The 16,716-nt window shown below is 41.3% G+C and overlaps 1 protein-coding gene across 2 annotated transcripts in view; it reads left to right on the forward strand.

Moving 5' to 3' along the window:
- Positions 1-16,716, forward strand: part of htr4 (5-hydroxytryptamine receptor 4) — a 99,873-nt gene that overhangs the window by 59,892 nt on the left and 23,265 nt on the right. For both annotated transcript variants that reach the window (XM_069531889.1, XM_020078829.2), the window contains exons 5-6: positions 8,866-9,019; positions 11,192-11,754. In XM_069531889.1, the coding sequence (XP_069387990.1) occupies positions 8,866-9,019; positions 11,192-11,754 (717 nt within the window). The remainder of the gene's footprint in view (positions 1-8,865; positions 9,020-11,191; positions 11,755-16,716) is intronic.

Below are 16,716 nucleotides of genomic sequence, written 5' to 3' on the forward strand. Positions count from 1 at the left end.
GTTCATAACCGACAGCAGCTCAGAGACACAGCGACATGAAATACTGCTCATGTGCAGAAAAGAGGCCTTGACATGTGTGGAACCTGTTTGTAGTGATGTCAGTCTTTTAATGGGCTGAGGATGTGATATGATGATTGAATAAGAATTACTGAGCAGCTTGGTGGACGAATTATTTCAGGTTTGATGTCAGAACATAAAGATCAAGGCTCATAGTGTCCGTTCACCCATTTCACCAAAAAATAAAATAAAAACAATAAGTGTATTTTGCCAAATCTTGTATTTAGTTGTAGTTTTCTGTGTTAAAACTAACTTTTTTACCTTTAATATTTTATTATCACACTCCTGTAAAAGACAAAATTAGTTCCCTCAACTTTCCCCCATCAGAGAAAGTTGGTCCAGGTCAGAGAGATTAGTCTGAGTCTATTGTGAGGTGGGTGAGTGGAGAGAATTTAATATGTCTTCATTTCAACAGCTTCGATATTAACTCCCTTCAGAGGATTTCCAGACTGAAAGCACGGATTGAGTGAGGATATAGACGGGATTAATTCTTCTTATTGCCTCTGAAAACAGCAGGAAAAGAAAAAGACATTTCCAGCACCTGAGAAATTTCAGCCCGATGACATCAACGTGTCAGACGATTCAGAGAGAAAGATAACAAAGCAGAGTTTGTATATCATATATATGTTGTAATTTAATAGTTGGCTAATTAGTGTCTTATGATAATAATAATAATAATAATACATTTTATTTATTTATCACTCTTCAAACTAAAGACAATAATAAGACAATATGTTGCTACAAGAAAAAAAAATCTAAAAATCTATTGAGGCTGTTGGAATTTAAATAAAGGAATTAACAAGGTACAGTACATTTATAAAATATATTCTCGTAGGTGAATATAAACTATACATTTATATACATTATATAAAAGCTCATAAATACAGAGATGATATGAAACAAGTAGTATTTTGATTTATAAAATCAGAAGATGTCAGAGAGTTTTAAGTTCTGTGATTGACACGGAGGAAAAGAACGTGGAGGTCGTTAACACTCAGGTCAGGTTTCCATCTTACATCATGGTGGAGAGTTGAGCATTTGAAAGGAGATAATGTTTCCTGTGGATCTGTGATGCTCAGTGTTCCAGGACGTTAAATGATAATGTACATCTGAACGTGACTCAGGCTTTTCGAAGGCAGATCATTTTCAGTTGGGATCATATGTCAGAGTTTGTGAAGCTTAAAGCTTAAGGCAGATATGCTGTGGTTGTAGAGACGTTTGGTAACAGAAGCTTTTTCAGAATGTGCAGAGACTGTGAACAAACAGTCTGACACTTCTGTGATCATATTTCTGTTCCTCTCTGTTAATATCAGCTGTGTGTTGACGGCGATGGGAATTTATCAGACCAGACAACAGAAATCTTATCTTGCGGACGACTGGATTAATCGTCACCTCAGCCTGACAGTACACAGTTTGAAATAGGTTTGAATAAAAATCAGACTCATCACCATCGCGTGTTCCTTGACATGGCTGCACTATTTCAAGCCTCAAACAAAGACACTTTCTTTGGAACGTGAAGAGTTGCTGCAAGTGGCTATGAAAAAATTTCTTAAGGTTAATAATTTTAATTAGTGTTATGAAAATCTTTCCTCAGACTGTCCATTGCTGCCGCTCCTCCTTTCAGCCTCTGTCTCAAACACCTCCGCTCTAACTTTACCTGGAGTTGTTGGTGCCAGACTAGTTGTTAGACGTGTATTATGCAAATCTCATTTTCAGCTCCCTTTACCTCTGAGTTTTTTCTCTATGCAGAACTTTTACATTCACAAGAAACCTAAAACACACTAGAGGAAGGAAACACTGAGAAAAACATCATAGGCCTCTTTTAAGGTAACGTTGTTGGTTATCAGCACCGTCCTCTTCTCTCATGTTCACTTGCACAAAGGTCACAGTGACCTCATGTTCCTTTAAACGTTAATTATTGGGGAAACCTAATCGGGATTTCTGGCAAAAACTTCACCAGGACAAAGTTCGAGGTCACTGTGACCTCACAAAACCATATTTTGCCTTGTGAACGTTTTATTTTAAGAAAGCCTCGATATACTCATTTGAAATTTGGTACAAATGTTCGTTTACACTCACAGATTCACTAATTAGATTGAAGAGGTCATAGGTCAAGGTCACGATGGCTTTGAAAGCATGTTTTGGGCCTGTTTTTGAAATCTCAAGTTCGTCTTTCGTAAATTTCCTAATATGAATCTGAAAAAAATATATATGTAAACCGAAAGCACCATGTATTTATAGAATTTCTAGTCACTATAACTATTTCAGTAATGATGTGTCCATGACGAGGAAACAGGAAAGAAATGTTTCTGTAAAATTCTCCCTGAAGCGTGTGAATGATGCGGAGTGAATTCATACATAATGGATTCGGCCATTAGCCTTTTATTCAGCTTCAGCCCCATGCACAGTAAGTACATGTGTTTTCAATGCAGTTATTCATGGAGCCACAACCACAAGATACATTTAGTTTAAATGAGACAATTCAAAGATGCAGAGTTCAGCATCAAAGAAGCAGGAAATGGTCCCTTCATTCAATTATCTGCACTCTTCTATACATACAACAATCACCCCTCATTACCCACAAGCCCCACCTGTCTCGGTGAATCATATTACTCCCATATCTTCCACAGACTCCATCTCCACCCTGTTATATAGATAAAATGAAAGCTCCATGAAGCTTCTTCAGCCGTTTCTGCTGAATTTGCTGGACTGTTAATGGCTGTTAAGCTGTAATAAAAAATCATTTTAAGTATTATGGTCATTACCATTGTATCTTTGACTCCGTGTTTTACAGTGATGAGTGTGTTAGTGAAGCTTGTTCTCCAGCTCTAATTACAGTTTGTCAGACCAGTAGAGATCCCTTGGTGTTTGCGGTTGTATTAGAAATGACTGACAGCTTGACTCGTGTAAACTGTAGGACGAGAATAAGATGGAATCACTCACTAATGTCTGCAGATTAAACACTGGACATGTTCATCATCCTGTTTCATTAGAAGAACCTGGAACCAGAACTTCTTCTCTGATGACGAGATGATCTGAAATTAGCTTCAAATGGTGACAGCTAACCGACAGGTCATTTACATATGCGCCTTGCTCAAGAGACACGTGCCACTAAGGAATTGTGCAAATTTATACATTTATAATTTAGTTTTGAGCAATTTATAAATTTTTGTAATTGCTCCAAACAAATGAAATATATGATCCATTAGTGAAAGACATCATCTTAGTAATGGCAGACTAATTTAACTTGACAGATCTTGACCACTCACTAAATTCTGTTCATACCTGTAACAGAACTGAAAGTACCAGAAAAGTGATGAATGTGGCATGTTCTCGTTCATCTTACATGAGGCCCATTGTTACTTGTAAATCTAAATATAAGATTAAATTATTCATATTCATTAGGATAAACCTTTTTTGTCTTTTATTGACATCTCTGGGCAGAAAAATCTCAAATAACATCTGTGGCTAAATATGTTGCTTCACCTGAGCCCCCAAAGGCAGAACCTCCCCGGCCGTTCACTGGTTTTATATGTTTGTGCCACAGTTTATTCTCAGATCTGCTGATTCGAGTGAGAGAGGCTGCTCTGCCCCTGAAGCACAAATCAGGGCTCAACACACTGATGAGGATCAGTGAGCAGCTCCACTGCTACACCTCAGGTTAAGTGAAGGTGCCTCTGCTCTGATTTCCCCAGACAGTTTGCTAACAGAGGCCAAAACAGCTTCCATTTGAAGGTGCAAATATGTTTTGTGTCAGAAGTTGCTCTTTAAACAAAAGAGAGAAAGAGAGAGAGAGAGGGAAGAGGCTAATGCAATAGTCGTCTAGTTTATTTCATTCAAGAGGAAATCCTTCTTCACTGGCGGTGCACGCCATAAACATGAGTTACAGACAAGTTACAAAATTCCTCAGCAGCAAACTGCCCCATCACAACAAGAGAAGCTGCAAAGAGCAGCAGAGGAAGGGACAAGAGAGTTAAGAGAACATGGTGAAGACTGAGAGAAAGAAACCGAAGAAAGGAAGGGATGTTACTAAGAAGGAGGAAGAGAGAAACAAACAGGAGGACAAAGAGAGAGATGAAGGATTAGATAAAGAAATTAGGAAATCAGGCTATGCTAACTTTTCATACTAATTATGAATGTAATGTCCCGATATTATAGATAATATTCTGATCTGTAGAAGCTTCATGTTGTTGGTTCTGTTCAACTGTGTCAATGCACAACTCCAGGACCCTGAAAGCACCACAGCTAAATGGAATTCAGTCATTTATCTGATTCTTTTCTTTCTGTGTCAAAACGACTTCTGTGAGAAAAACCTTTTCCTCATCGACCTCCTCGTAGCTTTCTGATTAAGGTCACTGTTGCTCCTGAAACAAACCCAAACTGGAAACACTGGAGCTGAATTTGAAAAAAAAAAAGATGAAAGTACAAGATGCTTGTTTTGTGCCGTGTTCAGGGACAAAAACAGGAAAAAGAAACATCTGCTGCCTGTGGTGTATTCCTGTTTTAAGAGCTTGGCTGACAAATGAGACAAGCTTGTGCATATGCGACAGAGAAAGAGGGATAAAAGCGAGGGATGCTGAAAGAAAAGAAGAGGAAATGGGGAAGAAAACAAGGAGAAAAAGAGAGCATGTAAAAAATAAGTGTACAGCTGCGGGATACAGCTTCTCATTCATCCAGCCTGAGCTGAAAGATGCTGAAAAGAGCTGAATGGAAATGAATTAAAACTAAAAATACCAGAACTGCCACAAAGAGGATGCTCCGACACAAAGACATTCAGCGACAGAGACGTGCACAGAGACATGACAACAGGAAAACTAAGACAAGAAAACAGCAGTAAATGACCTTGAATAGATAAAGAGAATATGGACGGACTGACTTCACAATTGCATTGTCTTGTATTTAGTATCAGATCTTTATATTAATTTTTCTAAATTAATAAATAAGAATAAATTAAACAAAAGTTATTCATTGAAAATCTGCTGCTCTGCTCATAGTAACTAAATAACTTTTAGAATTTAAATGTTGTTTTCCAAAGCGGTGAAAGTGAGGAGCTGCCTCGGGTCTTCAAAGCTCTTGTGTTCATTACATGTCGATTGGTTTTGGAAATTTGATTATAATTAGAAATTAGTTCAGGGATTTGCACCGCTGAAGAACAATATCAGTTAATGTGGAAGTGTGGGGTTATAATCTTGTATTCCTGTCGTGTGTCAAAATGAGGTGATGCTGTTGTGGTGAAATTGTGTGTGTTTAATTTTCCATTTTAAGTTTTGCGCGGCTGTGACCAAATCAGAGATTCTCCTTCGAACCGCTGTAAATCCAAACACGCTGATATCTCCATGACCGAGATGCGCACCCTGACAGCTCTGCCCATAGGCTGCAAATAAAGACGGTCGACACATTCCCCTCTTCCTCCTCCGATCCACAAAATATCCAGTATATAAACGCTTTGGTTTCCTGTCATGTCGTCCATATTTAAATACAGTCGATGGTTCTGTACATGTTCAGCAGAGATGAAGATCACTCAGGAAGAACTCTCATTCAGGTCTGACGTCAAAGTCCGATTCCTGAGGAGAGCGACAGCATATTTTGGGTTTTGTCTGTTGTTGTCTGAATAAAAATGTCAGAAATAAACAGAGAGAAACGTTTTGTAGATCTAAAGGAAGCAGGGACCATTTAAAGTTCTCAGGGCCAGGACACGCTGCCATGCGACCGTGCTACGTCTGCTTCTAATCTAATCCCAGGTTAACATGTGTGTGTGTGTCTTTGTGTACACTGCTGGGTCTTTTCATGTATCGCATGTGTCTTTGTGTGTGTGTGTGGGCGTCTGTATTCACACAGTGCAAGAATCTATACTTGTGTCGCAGACTCCGGGGTGTGGTGTCATTCAGACCGCCACATTCACACTTAAAGAATCAGTCTGCAACCTTTCAACACGACTATTTTGGGAATTCAAATAGAGAAAGAGTCTCTTGACCTTTTTTTTTTTTTTTTAATGCCACAGCACATGCAGGCCACACACACACACAGAACACACACCCACTCCAAATAAGTGATGGCGATGAAATGCCACGCAGCACATGTAGGTAATGAGGTGGGATCATAGCAGAGGAGGCAGCAAAATACCCAGAGTGGCTACACTGGATTAGGTTTAATGCTGCTGGGGCAGAGCGCAGCGTTCAGTCAACTCTGAGAAGCACAGGTCGGGAAAATGTGTAAATTCCGCCGCTGGGGAAAGGATGAGTTTGAGAGTTTGACACATGGAATAGGAGACGGTGGGAGAACAGTCCCATCATTATGATCTCCAGTGCGAGACACAGAACATAGCTCATGGGTTTCAAGCCAAACATAGACTGTAAATAAAGATGAAGATGGACGACATGTGTCCACTTCATCCCACTTTCCAGAAATGAAGTGACGTCATTAAAGGGGCCAGAGTGTGTGGTAGAGATCAGGGGACGGAGCCGCAATGTTGATTTCCTGCCGATACGCAAAGCTCAAGCAGTGCAGAGTCTGGACCCTCATCGACTCATGCATTCCCTAGCACCCTGAAACAAAGTCATAACCCTCAAACAAGGTCTATGCTCAAAATGGTCCTCACAAATATATGTGCACACACACACACACTGGTGGCAGAGTCAGAGTGGTAATGTGTGTGTGTGTGTGTTCGTGCATGATATCAGACACTACAGCAGGAATCCCCAGCATGCTGTCACACAGTGATATCGCTAAGACGACGCTGGCGCTAAACTGCATGAATGGAATTGCACGGATGACAGAGAAATAATGTGAATGAGCAGGGAGAGAGGGAAGGGGTGAAAGAGGAGATAGAGGGAGCGAGAGAGAGGGAGAAAAGGAACAGATGGAGTGAATGGACTATTAAAAGGAAGCAAGGGAAATAGAGGATGTAGAAAATGAGGAAATGAGAAGGAAGCAATAGAAGAGGGCAGAGGGAGAGAGAGAGAAAGAGAGAGCCAACTAATCCCTTTATGGAAAATGACAGATGCTGCATCAAATCACCTCCTGCAGCAAAAACTCTGCATATGCAGTTTGTTTGGCCTGGGCAATGACTGTGTGTGTGCATGCGTGTGTGTGCATGCGTGCGTGTGCGTGCGTGTGTGTGTGTGTTAGACACTGAATGAGCTGCAAATAAAATGAAACAGATTCGCATAAAGATGGTTTTCAGATATTTCCCTGGTGCTGGATCATAAGCAAACATTAGTTTAACTCACTGTTTTTTAAACAGCAGATAATGTTTAACTACAGCATACATTATATATAACAATATAATATAATACAAGAATACAGAAAGGAGGAGTGTCAAGTAAAAGGAAGAGAAGATGAGGAATCTGCTGGGTTGACAGATCTGGTTCCAAACTAGCTCGTGGACACTCACACATGATTCCACGGAGCATATTCCAAAAACACGAGCTGCAACCTCCAGTATTCCGATCTCATCATGTCCCCTCGGGTTCTGAGCGCTGGCTGCAGAGATTTGTTCTCATTCAACCACACAAGCATTGACGAGGTCGACCCTGATGTCAGGCGGTAGGATCTGACATTTCAGTTAATGCCAAAGGTGTTGGATGAGGTCGCCTCTCTGTGCAGACCAGTCAAGTGTACGCACAATTTTGAGTCGAAACAGTGAAGGGTCTTTATAAAACTGTTTAAAGGAAGGAAAACAGCAATCAGACCAAAGATGAACAGTCCACATGACAAAACACACCTGTACTTCATAAAAGACGTAACAGAACTTGTGAAGGATCAAAATATGAGGCTGTCGTAACAGATGGGTTTTGATCAAAGCTTGAACAATATGAATTCTTGGGCCCAATGTTGATATATCAGCTTTTGTATTAAAATGATTTGTCAATGATTCTTAAGATTGTTGTTTTTAAACCTGTATGACAAAGACATGCAATTTACACTTTGGATAACTCAAAGTTTAACCATAAACTTTATGATAAATAATTATGAATACAAATAAAACACAAATGCAACTAGTGTAGTCTTGATGATGCTGATCCTCTACTTAGGTTTGTGGAAATATGTGGAAACTGTCAGTTTGAAAAAGATGTGTATATGGAAAGGCAGCTACAGTGAAAGGTTCAGGTCAAAAGACAAAATAAAAAAAGAAAGAACAGTGGGAGATAGATGGAGAGAGGGAGGAATGAAAATAACGATGAGAGAGAAGAAAGCGAAGGTGAAGACGTTAGATTTCTGAAAACATTCCTGTGCTAAATTATTGGTGGTTTGCATATTTGTGCAGATGCTCTGACAGAAAACAGCCTGTTGAGCTGATTTAAAAATGGAAATGAGCAGCTGGAGCAGAGGGATGAGTGACAGAAGAAGAGAGCACAAATCAAATAGCTGTCATTCCTTCATGGCTGCTTTTATTTGTGATTTAAATATTAAAGTAAGTTATTTAGTCACAGCTTTAACGGAACTGTTATAAAACAACACAGGATCATAGGGAAAGAGAAAACTTCAGGATGCTCAATGTTTGGGAAGATTTGAAATGAGTGGGTTCGATCCCCTGTGAGATCATATTGTACGTTTAATCCACTAATATCCAACGAAATGACATCAACACATGTGGCCGCAGGGGGCGCTGCTGCTCAGCAAGAGTTACCATCTTTTACTTACAGTAATGTCAACTTTGCTTTCATCAGGAAGAATCTGTCAAATCTGCACTTTTCGCTTTTCGGAGAGGAAATTTAACTTAACCCTGTGTTTCGAGCACGTTTCTTTCTTCTTCACGTCTGGATTCCCTTTGCTCGTACTTATCCTCTGTCCTTCGCCTTCCCTCAGGTACTATGCTATCTGCTGCCAGCCGCTGGTCTACAGAAACAAGATGACACCGATGCGAGTTGCTCTGATGATCGGCGGCTGCTGGGTCATTCCGACCTTCATCTCCTTCCTGCCCATCATGCAGGGCTGGAACAGCATCGGCATCGACCACCTGGTGAGTCAGGGAAAAGAGTCGTTTAGGAGTCTGGGATGGTTTTATCTGGGGTCGAAGCCAAAAGCATTTCTGCGTCTCCACAGGATTTCCCCCCAAAAAATTTCGTGCAGGGAAGAAAAAAGAGGGATCACAAAAGTAGAACAGGACATGTTGTATATAAACATTTTCAACAATTAGTGTCCACATGCACTGACAAACAAGCTGCGGTCCCGAGAAGCATCGTTTACAAGACGGAAGAAATGCTTCATGGTTCGCTGTGGAAATAATATCAACATGTCAGACAGACGGACGAAGCCGCTGACGCTGCAGACGTGGGGTCAAGCTGTTTCTGTATTTCACTGTCAAAATGTAAAGTAGGTTAGTCAGTGTAACGAGTGTCTTTGTTGTGCAATACGTTGTTTAATGTCAGAGAGAAAACAGAAAAAGGCCTCAGACGAAAAAATGTTTTGTCATCTCGTCGTCGTCTGAGCTTGAGAGATTTTATCAGTTGTAACTTGTGAAACATTCCTTTGAGGAGCAGTGACTCTTCAGTTGAGAACTTGTTTCCACAGTGAAGCCATGATTTAGAACGAGGGGTCGCAAGATATCCATCATGATCATGTAGGGGACATTGAGTTTAAATTAGATAATCAGAGGTTTGTCTTTTTAACATGAGATTAAAGATTCTGCAGAAATCTAAACCTTAATCGTCTAATATCAAACTGTAACTTCATCCAGTGAGTGGAGATAAAATGTTTATTTACAGTCACAGAATAATCAGAGCTGAGAAATAATCAGGTCTGCGTTCTTCACTCTAGCAAAGATAAAATGATATGGGACGTTTGTGAGTGACCATATCCGAGTCGGACATCAGTTGATAAAGAAAGACGATGTTCCCTGAATGAGACGAACAAGTAGAAAGAGGAGGAGAGAGAAACAGGTGATCAGAGAAAGACGGATTACTGCAGGACTGTGTAGAGAGAGAGAGAGAGAGAGATTCCCCTGCCTCCACTGACCTCGCTTGCCCCCTTCTGCATTTATCTGAAAGCCAGCGAAAGTTTCTTTTGGGCCGACTGTCAACGGGGTGACAGGCCGCCTCACTTTTGGCAGAGACATGCATCATCATCATCATCATCCCTCTCTGTCTAACACATGCACACACACAGCAGAACAGCAGTCTAAAGTTAGCGCGGGTGCCAGTGTCTCTCTGTGGGTCTCATTAGAGCTGTTGAATATTCTGAGTAGCCACTCAGCTCTGGCACGAAACTTCAGCAACAGGAATCCAGGACACACGTAGGACACTTTATTTGCACAGGTTCCCATTCTTTTCCTTCTGTGGACCACAGCTCGGCTCTGTCAGGCACCGTGGTCAAGTTAAGATGTGCGTTTGTGTTCAGCTCTACTTTACATTCTAGAGTTCAGCAATTTATAGCATGACAACTTTAAGAGTGTGGACTTTTAACACAGGAGTGGTGTATAGAATATGTCCCTATACACACAGTAAAGACTTCAGATCAAAATTCTAAATCATACTTTGTCTGTTCTTTAATGATAGTTAATGATAATAAATTATTTCTTGAGAAATTTACAAAAAGGTCGAACAACTTCTTATATTTTCACAATGTTAAATAAGATGAAAAGAAATTCCTGGATGCCGTCGCTCCACTGATCTGTTTCTTCAGCGTCTCTCTTGTCCTATTTTCACTCTGGGTTCTTCTTTGTGTGCAGCGTGGAAGATGGAAAATGGAAACACTGAACGTTTGAGGCTTAAACTGTGTCAGCCCATTCATGAAAACAACTCCGGCTTTAAACAAAAGGCAGCGTGGCCTCCTCGCAGAAATCTCAATTGATCTCTGTATTATTCATGGTGCAGCCCTGAGCCGTAGTTTCCCGCTGAGATGAGATGATAATGGAGGAAAGTCGAGGATGGGACTCGACTGTGATTAATGGTGACGTGCAGAGCCTCCCTCTCCCTCAGGAGATGTGTTCCCCTTTTACTCCACACACCCAGATAAGGAGAGTGGTATTTTTAGTGGGTTTGTTGTGAAGTCTGGAGGCGTTTTAAAGGCGGAGTGGAGCTGAGTGTTCACGGTTCAACATGAGGACGTTTTACGGTCTGAGAATCCACAAAATCTTTCACTTATATTAAACCGTGTGTATTAAACCTCCTCACTATTCTCAATGTGTTGCCAGATCGAGCAGCGGCGTCACAGTGATGCCAGCAACTCCACATCCTGCGTGTTCATGGTCAACAAGCCGTACGCCCTCACCTGCTCTGTGGTGGCCTTCTACATCCCCCTGGTCCTCATGGTGCTGGCCTACCAGAGGATCTACATCACGGCCCGTGCACACGCCCTACAGATCAGCATGCTGCAGAGGGCGGGCGCCACCTCATCGTCGGACTCTGCCGACCATCAACGCAACCACCGCATGCGAACAGAAACAAAGGCGGCAAAGACCCTGTGCATCATCATGGGCTGCTTCTGCCTCTGCTGGGCACCGTTCTTTGTCACCAACGTGGTGGACCCCTTTATAGACTACACAGTGCCGGACAAGTTGTGGGTCGCTTGCCTCTGGCTGGGCTACATCAACTCCATGCTAAACCCCATCCTCTACGCCTTCCTCAACAAGTCCTTCCGCCGTGCCTTCCTCATCATCCTGTGCTGTGGGAGGAAGAGGTACCGCAGGCCGTCCATCCTGGGCTCCGCCGCCCCCTGCACAGCAACGCAGATCAACGGATCCACACACGTACTCAAGTAAGTGAAATCGTTCATCGTGAATCACATAGAAAACAAAACACAGAAGGGATAAAATGAGGAAGGACACCTCAACTACCTGAGTAAATAAGTCACCTCTGCTGTTTGTGTTTTTGTCCTCACTTTGTTATAATCTCTGCTCATGGCCGCCACAGCAGTAATCTCACTGAGCACAGCAGGAAACATTCATCCTTCTTGTATTAGCGCCGACGTTTCCTGAATAATGTTCTGCAGGGTCAGATGGCAAGTGTCAGCTGTCCATTATGATAAAACTATGATTTGTTCCCAGGTGCGTTAGAGACTTTATCTCCTCCCGATGCGTCGCTTTCGAATGCATGGACCTGCCTCATTACTCTCCCGACCTATTAGCATTTCTAAACATAGAACACATGTTTCACAGCGATAAGAGCGTGACGTTTAACATGTTCTCCTCAGCGCCCTGTTGCATATTTAATCTCCATTCCTCTCATGCTCCCTCCCCTCGTCTGAACTGGAGGATTCTATCTGTGGTGAACTTCGGACTGAAACTTATTATTCAAACAATCCATTTTTATTGGAGGAAAAACTTTGCCCTGATATCCCCTCATTTCATTTTAGTCCCAGGCCCTTACATCACTTGTGAAGATGGATGACATGTCAGCTCCACAATAAATAAGCATCTTGATCGCCACCTTGGCCCATTTTAGGACCGATTCGCCCCTTCCAACTATTTCAGGGGCCAAGTGTGAAGTTCGAGGGGTTTACAGAATCATCTTAATGCTGCCGATTTCCCTGATCTCTATTTATTTCTCAGCCTTGACTTTATGCGTTGTTTTGTTTTGCACGCGGATGACGTAGATCCTCCTCTATGTTTGTTTTTGTCCTGAAGTCACTTACAATCAAAGTGCTGTCAAATCATTTCCTACGAACGTTGTGGTCTGAGTTCAGTCGATTATAATATTAAATTAAGTTAAATCTCTCATTATATCTGTGGTCTCTCACATATTTAAAATTGGTTAAGAGTTGAACATTGTGTTTGTACCGGGCGTTGGCTAGTCCAGTCGTGGATTTCACACCTCAACAACATGCAGGATCATTTGGGTTCAGCAGGAACTGGAAACATATTTATATGTTTGTCAGTGTTTCCAGTTTACCTTAAGTTAGTGTGAACTTCATGAAACATTAGTTCCATTTTCACTCAGAATGGTTTTGACATCCGGAGACTGACTGATTATGGAGCTGATTGTAAACGATCAGTGAGCTGACAACAACACGGGGTCCCTGATCGATTAAAGTCTGTTTTACTCCACATTTTCATTCCCTCTCTGAAATTGCTGGACCACCTCCAGAGAGTTCTTACTGAGGATCGAACGTGAGCTATAATTGTGATCCGGCACAAATGGAAGTCGAGTACTCTCATTATTTTCAGTGAGAGAGAAACGCTGAAGTTAAATTATAGTTACTCAATCCGCCGCACATTATCAACGATGCTGAATATTGTGACCTGACAGTATTTTAATTTTGTGGATTTTGTGTTTTGTGGACATTGTTTTTTAATGTGTACTTTGACTTTTTAGTTTGGGCCATGTCCCATCTGCTAACATGGAGGATTTATAGAAGATTCTGCAGCCAGCAACCAGGGGGGTGTTGTAACTCAAATAAGATATTCAGGTAAAACTGCTCATGTGACACATTTCTATATTTATAAAAGTGATTAACGTTAGAAACACAATGAGCATGTTTTCTTTTTATCAGTGTGAAGCAAGAGTTGAGATTTTCTAGATCAAATTATTTGTGGCGTCGAAGGTTTTGAGCTAAATAAAATGAGAATGAGTGATTCAGAATTCAGCCTGAGGAGCAGCAGAGTCAATGAAGGAAAATATCTGCAACTAACGACGATCAATATCCCTGTTGACAGATTCAACATTAGCCTCAGTGCATATTATTCATGTTTAACAACACTAATCCATTCCTTTGCATAATGGAAACCATTAAGAGTTGCACTTTTTCTTGACGTGTGAAATACGTAGTTTAAACATTTGACTGCCCTCCACCACATGTTTCCCTGCACATTTTCTCAATATACCTCCCGGTGGTCTATTGATAGAAGCGTCACAGAGCACTGACACCTCTGGACTTCACAGATTTGTGGTTCTACATGAACGCACACATTACTCTGCTTTGGTTTCCCTGAGGAGCTGGAAACACGTGGGCTGAAGCACGAGAACTTTGCCCCTCCTCACATCCGTCAGCTCGTGGATAGTTACAGTCGAGCCGTGGACTCACAGTCACACCGGGACAGTGTTTGACGTCACAGAGGTCAGAGGTTCAGGGCTCAGTTTCCTTTTTGACCCTTAAAATATCCACAAACAACTACAAGGAATATTTAGATAGTTCATGGACGGCAGCCGCACTCTCACCGAAAGTGATGTATTACTGTGTCCAAGTGGGATTTATGATTCTTCTCTGTTTCCCTTCGCTCCCTCGTGTCTCTTTGACAATAAAACATTATTTTGTTTCAAAGTTAAAGCTTTAAGCTTTTCACCAAACAAAATAATCATCACTGGGAGGCTGATGGGATTTTTAATCAATACCAGTTGGTCTAATAATCACCTGGACAGATTGTATTTATCCAACCTGGACTCAAAATCTCTGCTTATTGGTGTGTGAAGGCAAAAGAGTCTCACGTGGCAGGAGATGAGTTATGCTGCCGTTGTTGCCATTGATTACAGATTGATTAACAACAGATAACCTGAGAAAATGTGGGTACAGACTGAATGATAAGCTTGAGTTGGCGCCGATTCATGTAGAAGATTTGATTCTTGACAACTATAGGAAAGAAAAACTGTAAGTTAGTACATCAGAATTAAAAGGTCATTATTGCCTTGTTGGCTGCCACTGATGGAAAGTGTTAAAACAAGATGTCAGAGTAATAAAGCCAGGAGTTAAGATAAGATTTGTCCTCCAAGAAGTGCAGAGAGTTATGGGCCTGTTAGATATGAGAATATTAAAGATTTTATCCAGAGATTGTAAAGAAAATATAGATTTTTTGATGCAGTACTAGAAATAACAGCGGTAAAAAACAGTGGCACAAATAAACTATAAATCTCGATTCCGCACTGAACTCGACAGACACAAATTAAGATGAGACAGACGTCTGTGATCTGAGATTAACACTAAAACAGTGAGGTGATCGATCCAGACACGGAGCAGCTGGATGAACGTGTCAGAAGGATTCATCGATCCTGACACTGATGATGACTGAATTGATCCTCGTCAAGTACAAAGCTCCCAGAGCTCCCCAGAGGCCGCAATCAGTCTCCGACCTGTCTGACTTTTATTTGTCCAGCGGGAGTCATTCCAGGACACGACCTCAGCCTTTGCTTTCCAGCCTTCTTGCTTTGTTTTCGACTGGTTGACAGTAAGATTTAGCGTTTCCTCAAAGCAAGATGCTTCCTGGGTCTTTCAGTTTGCATGAGCTCCCAGTTTCAGCTTCCTCCCAAAGTCCAAGGTCATGCAGAATGGGGTTAGGTTGACTGGAGACTCTAAATTGTGTGTTATTGAATGGTCGATTGTCTCTTTATGTCAGTCTTGTGAAACGCTCGTATCCAGAGTTTATCCCTCCTCTTTGGGATTTTTCTCCACTCCACGCTGGACCCTCAGAAGCATAAGAGGTGTAGATCGTGGAAAATCATAAACTGTTGTTGAATTGTGAAGTGTGTACAAATGATTATATTATTTTATTGTTTTTGGATGTGGTCCTGGTGGTTAACTGGGGCTGGTTTACGTTTGATTCCCTTAGTTCAGTTAGTTATTTTAATACACGTACGTCACATCATTTAACGAACACAGTGGCTTTGCAGGAACACGCAAAACCAAGGTTCATGGTCTTGTTATAGAACATTTACACCACTCGCTTATTGTGCACAGATTGGTTTGGCCTGGGCTGTCCTCAGATGCAGAGGCCCATCAGCGTCTAAAGGAAACTTTGGTTTGTCCGTCCTCAAGGGAAAAGGTCATGACGTTTTCGCAGAATAGACGCGTTCACCCACAGATGCTGATGAGGCCTATAGCTGTTGTTCAGCTGTGACTGTGTCTAACACTGCGGCTGGAGACGCAATGAGATACCTGCTACCTGAAAAATCTGTTTTCTAAAAAGGTTTCATAGCACGAGATAAGAGTAAATACGAAGCCGTTCAGATGGAAACACATGATTTGTTTTTTTTTTTGCGTAAAACAAGATGTTGTGACGTTAAACTTGCAGCAACAGAAAAGCAAGTATCAAGACGTCCGTCCCTTTCTGTAACAGCAAGATAAAATAACAGATTTATAATCGACAAAGTGCTGTGAATCAAATTGAAATCTTATCTGTCCCTGGTGTTGGAGTCTGAGTGGATCATTTAGTTCATAAATAGTTAAACAGAAGCAATGAAATTGAAATGAACCAATAACAGAACCCTGCATAAACAATACTGTCAAACACCATCATCTCCAGAGTCAGTTATCACCTCACATCAGCAGTTACCGTAGATGAGCCTCAGCTTCCTGTTTCATAGCCGAGCTGCATTTAAACTGGCAGATACGATCATCACATCACATCAGAGGACAGTTTCCACTGTTTGTTGACAGACTGAGTTTTTAAAAGTGTCAGACGAGTGATCTGATTGAATCTGAGCTCGGATAACAGATAAACTCATTTAAAAAATAAAAAAAACACTGTAGTCTTCCATCCATGACTTTTGAATTTCAAAATCAGCATGAAAACCAATTTAGTTATACGATGCTTAAAAGGTTTATTTTGATAGTTTCCGGCCAAAGATCGATACACAGACACGTAGATACTTCTTTATTCTACAGAAATAAAAAATTGCTTGGAAGAAAACCAGATGTGTTTGACTCTTACATGCTCAGCATCGCAGCATTATGTGACACTAGTGTTTTGTTATTCCAAACTTTTTGTCAGGGAGGGACGTAGTGCGGGGT

The sequence above is a fragment of the Paralichthys olivaceus genome, chromosome 9 (genome assembly GCF_024713975.1).
Source record: "Paralichthys olivaceus isolate ysfri-2021 chromosome 9, ASM2471397v2, whole genome shotgun sequence".
Classification (NCBI taxonomy): domain Eukaryota; kingdom Metazoa; phylum Chordata; class Actinopteri; order Pleuronectiformes; family Paralichthyidae; genus Paralichthys; species Paralichthys olivaceus.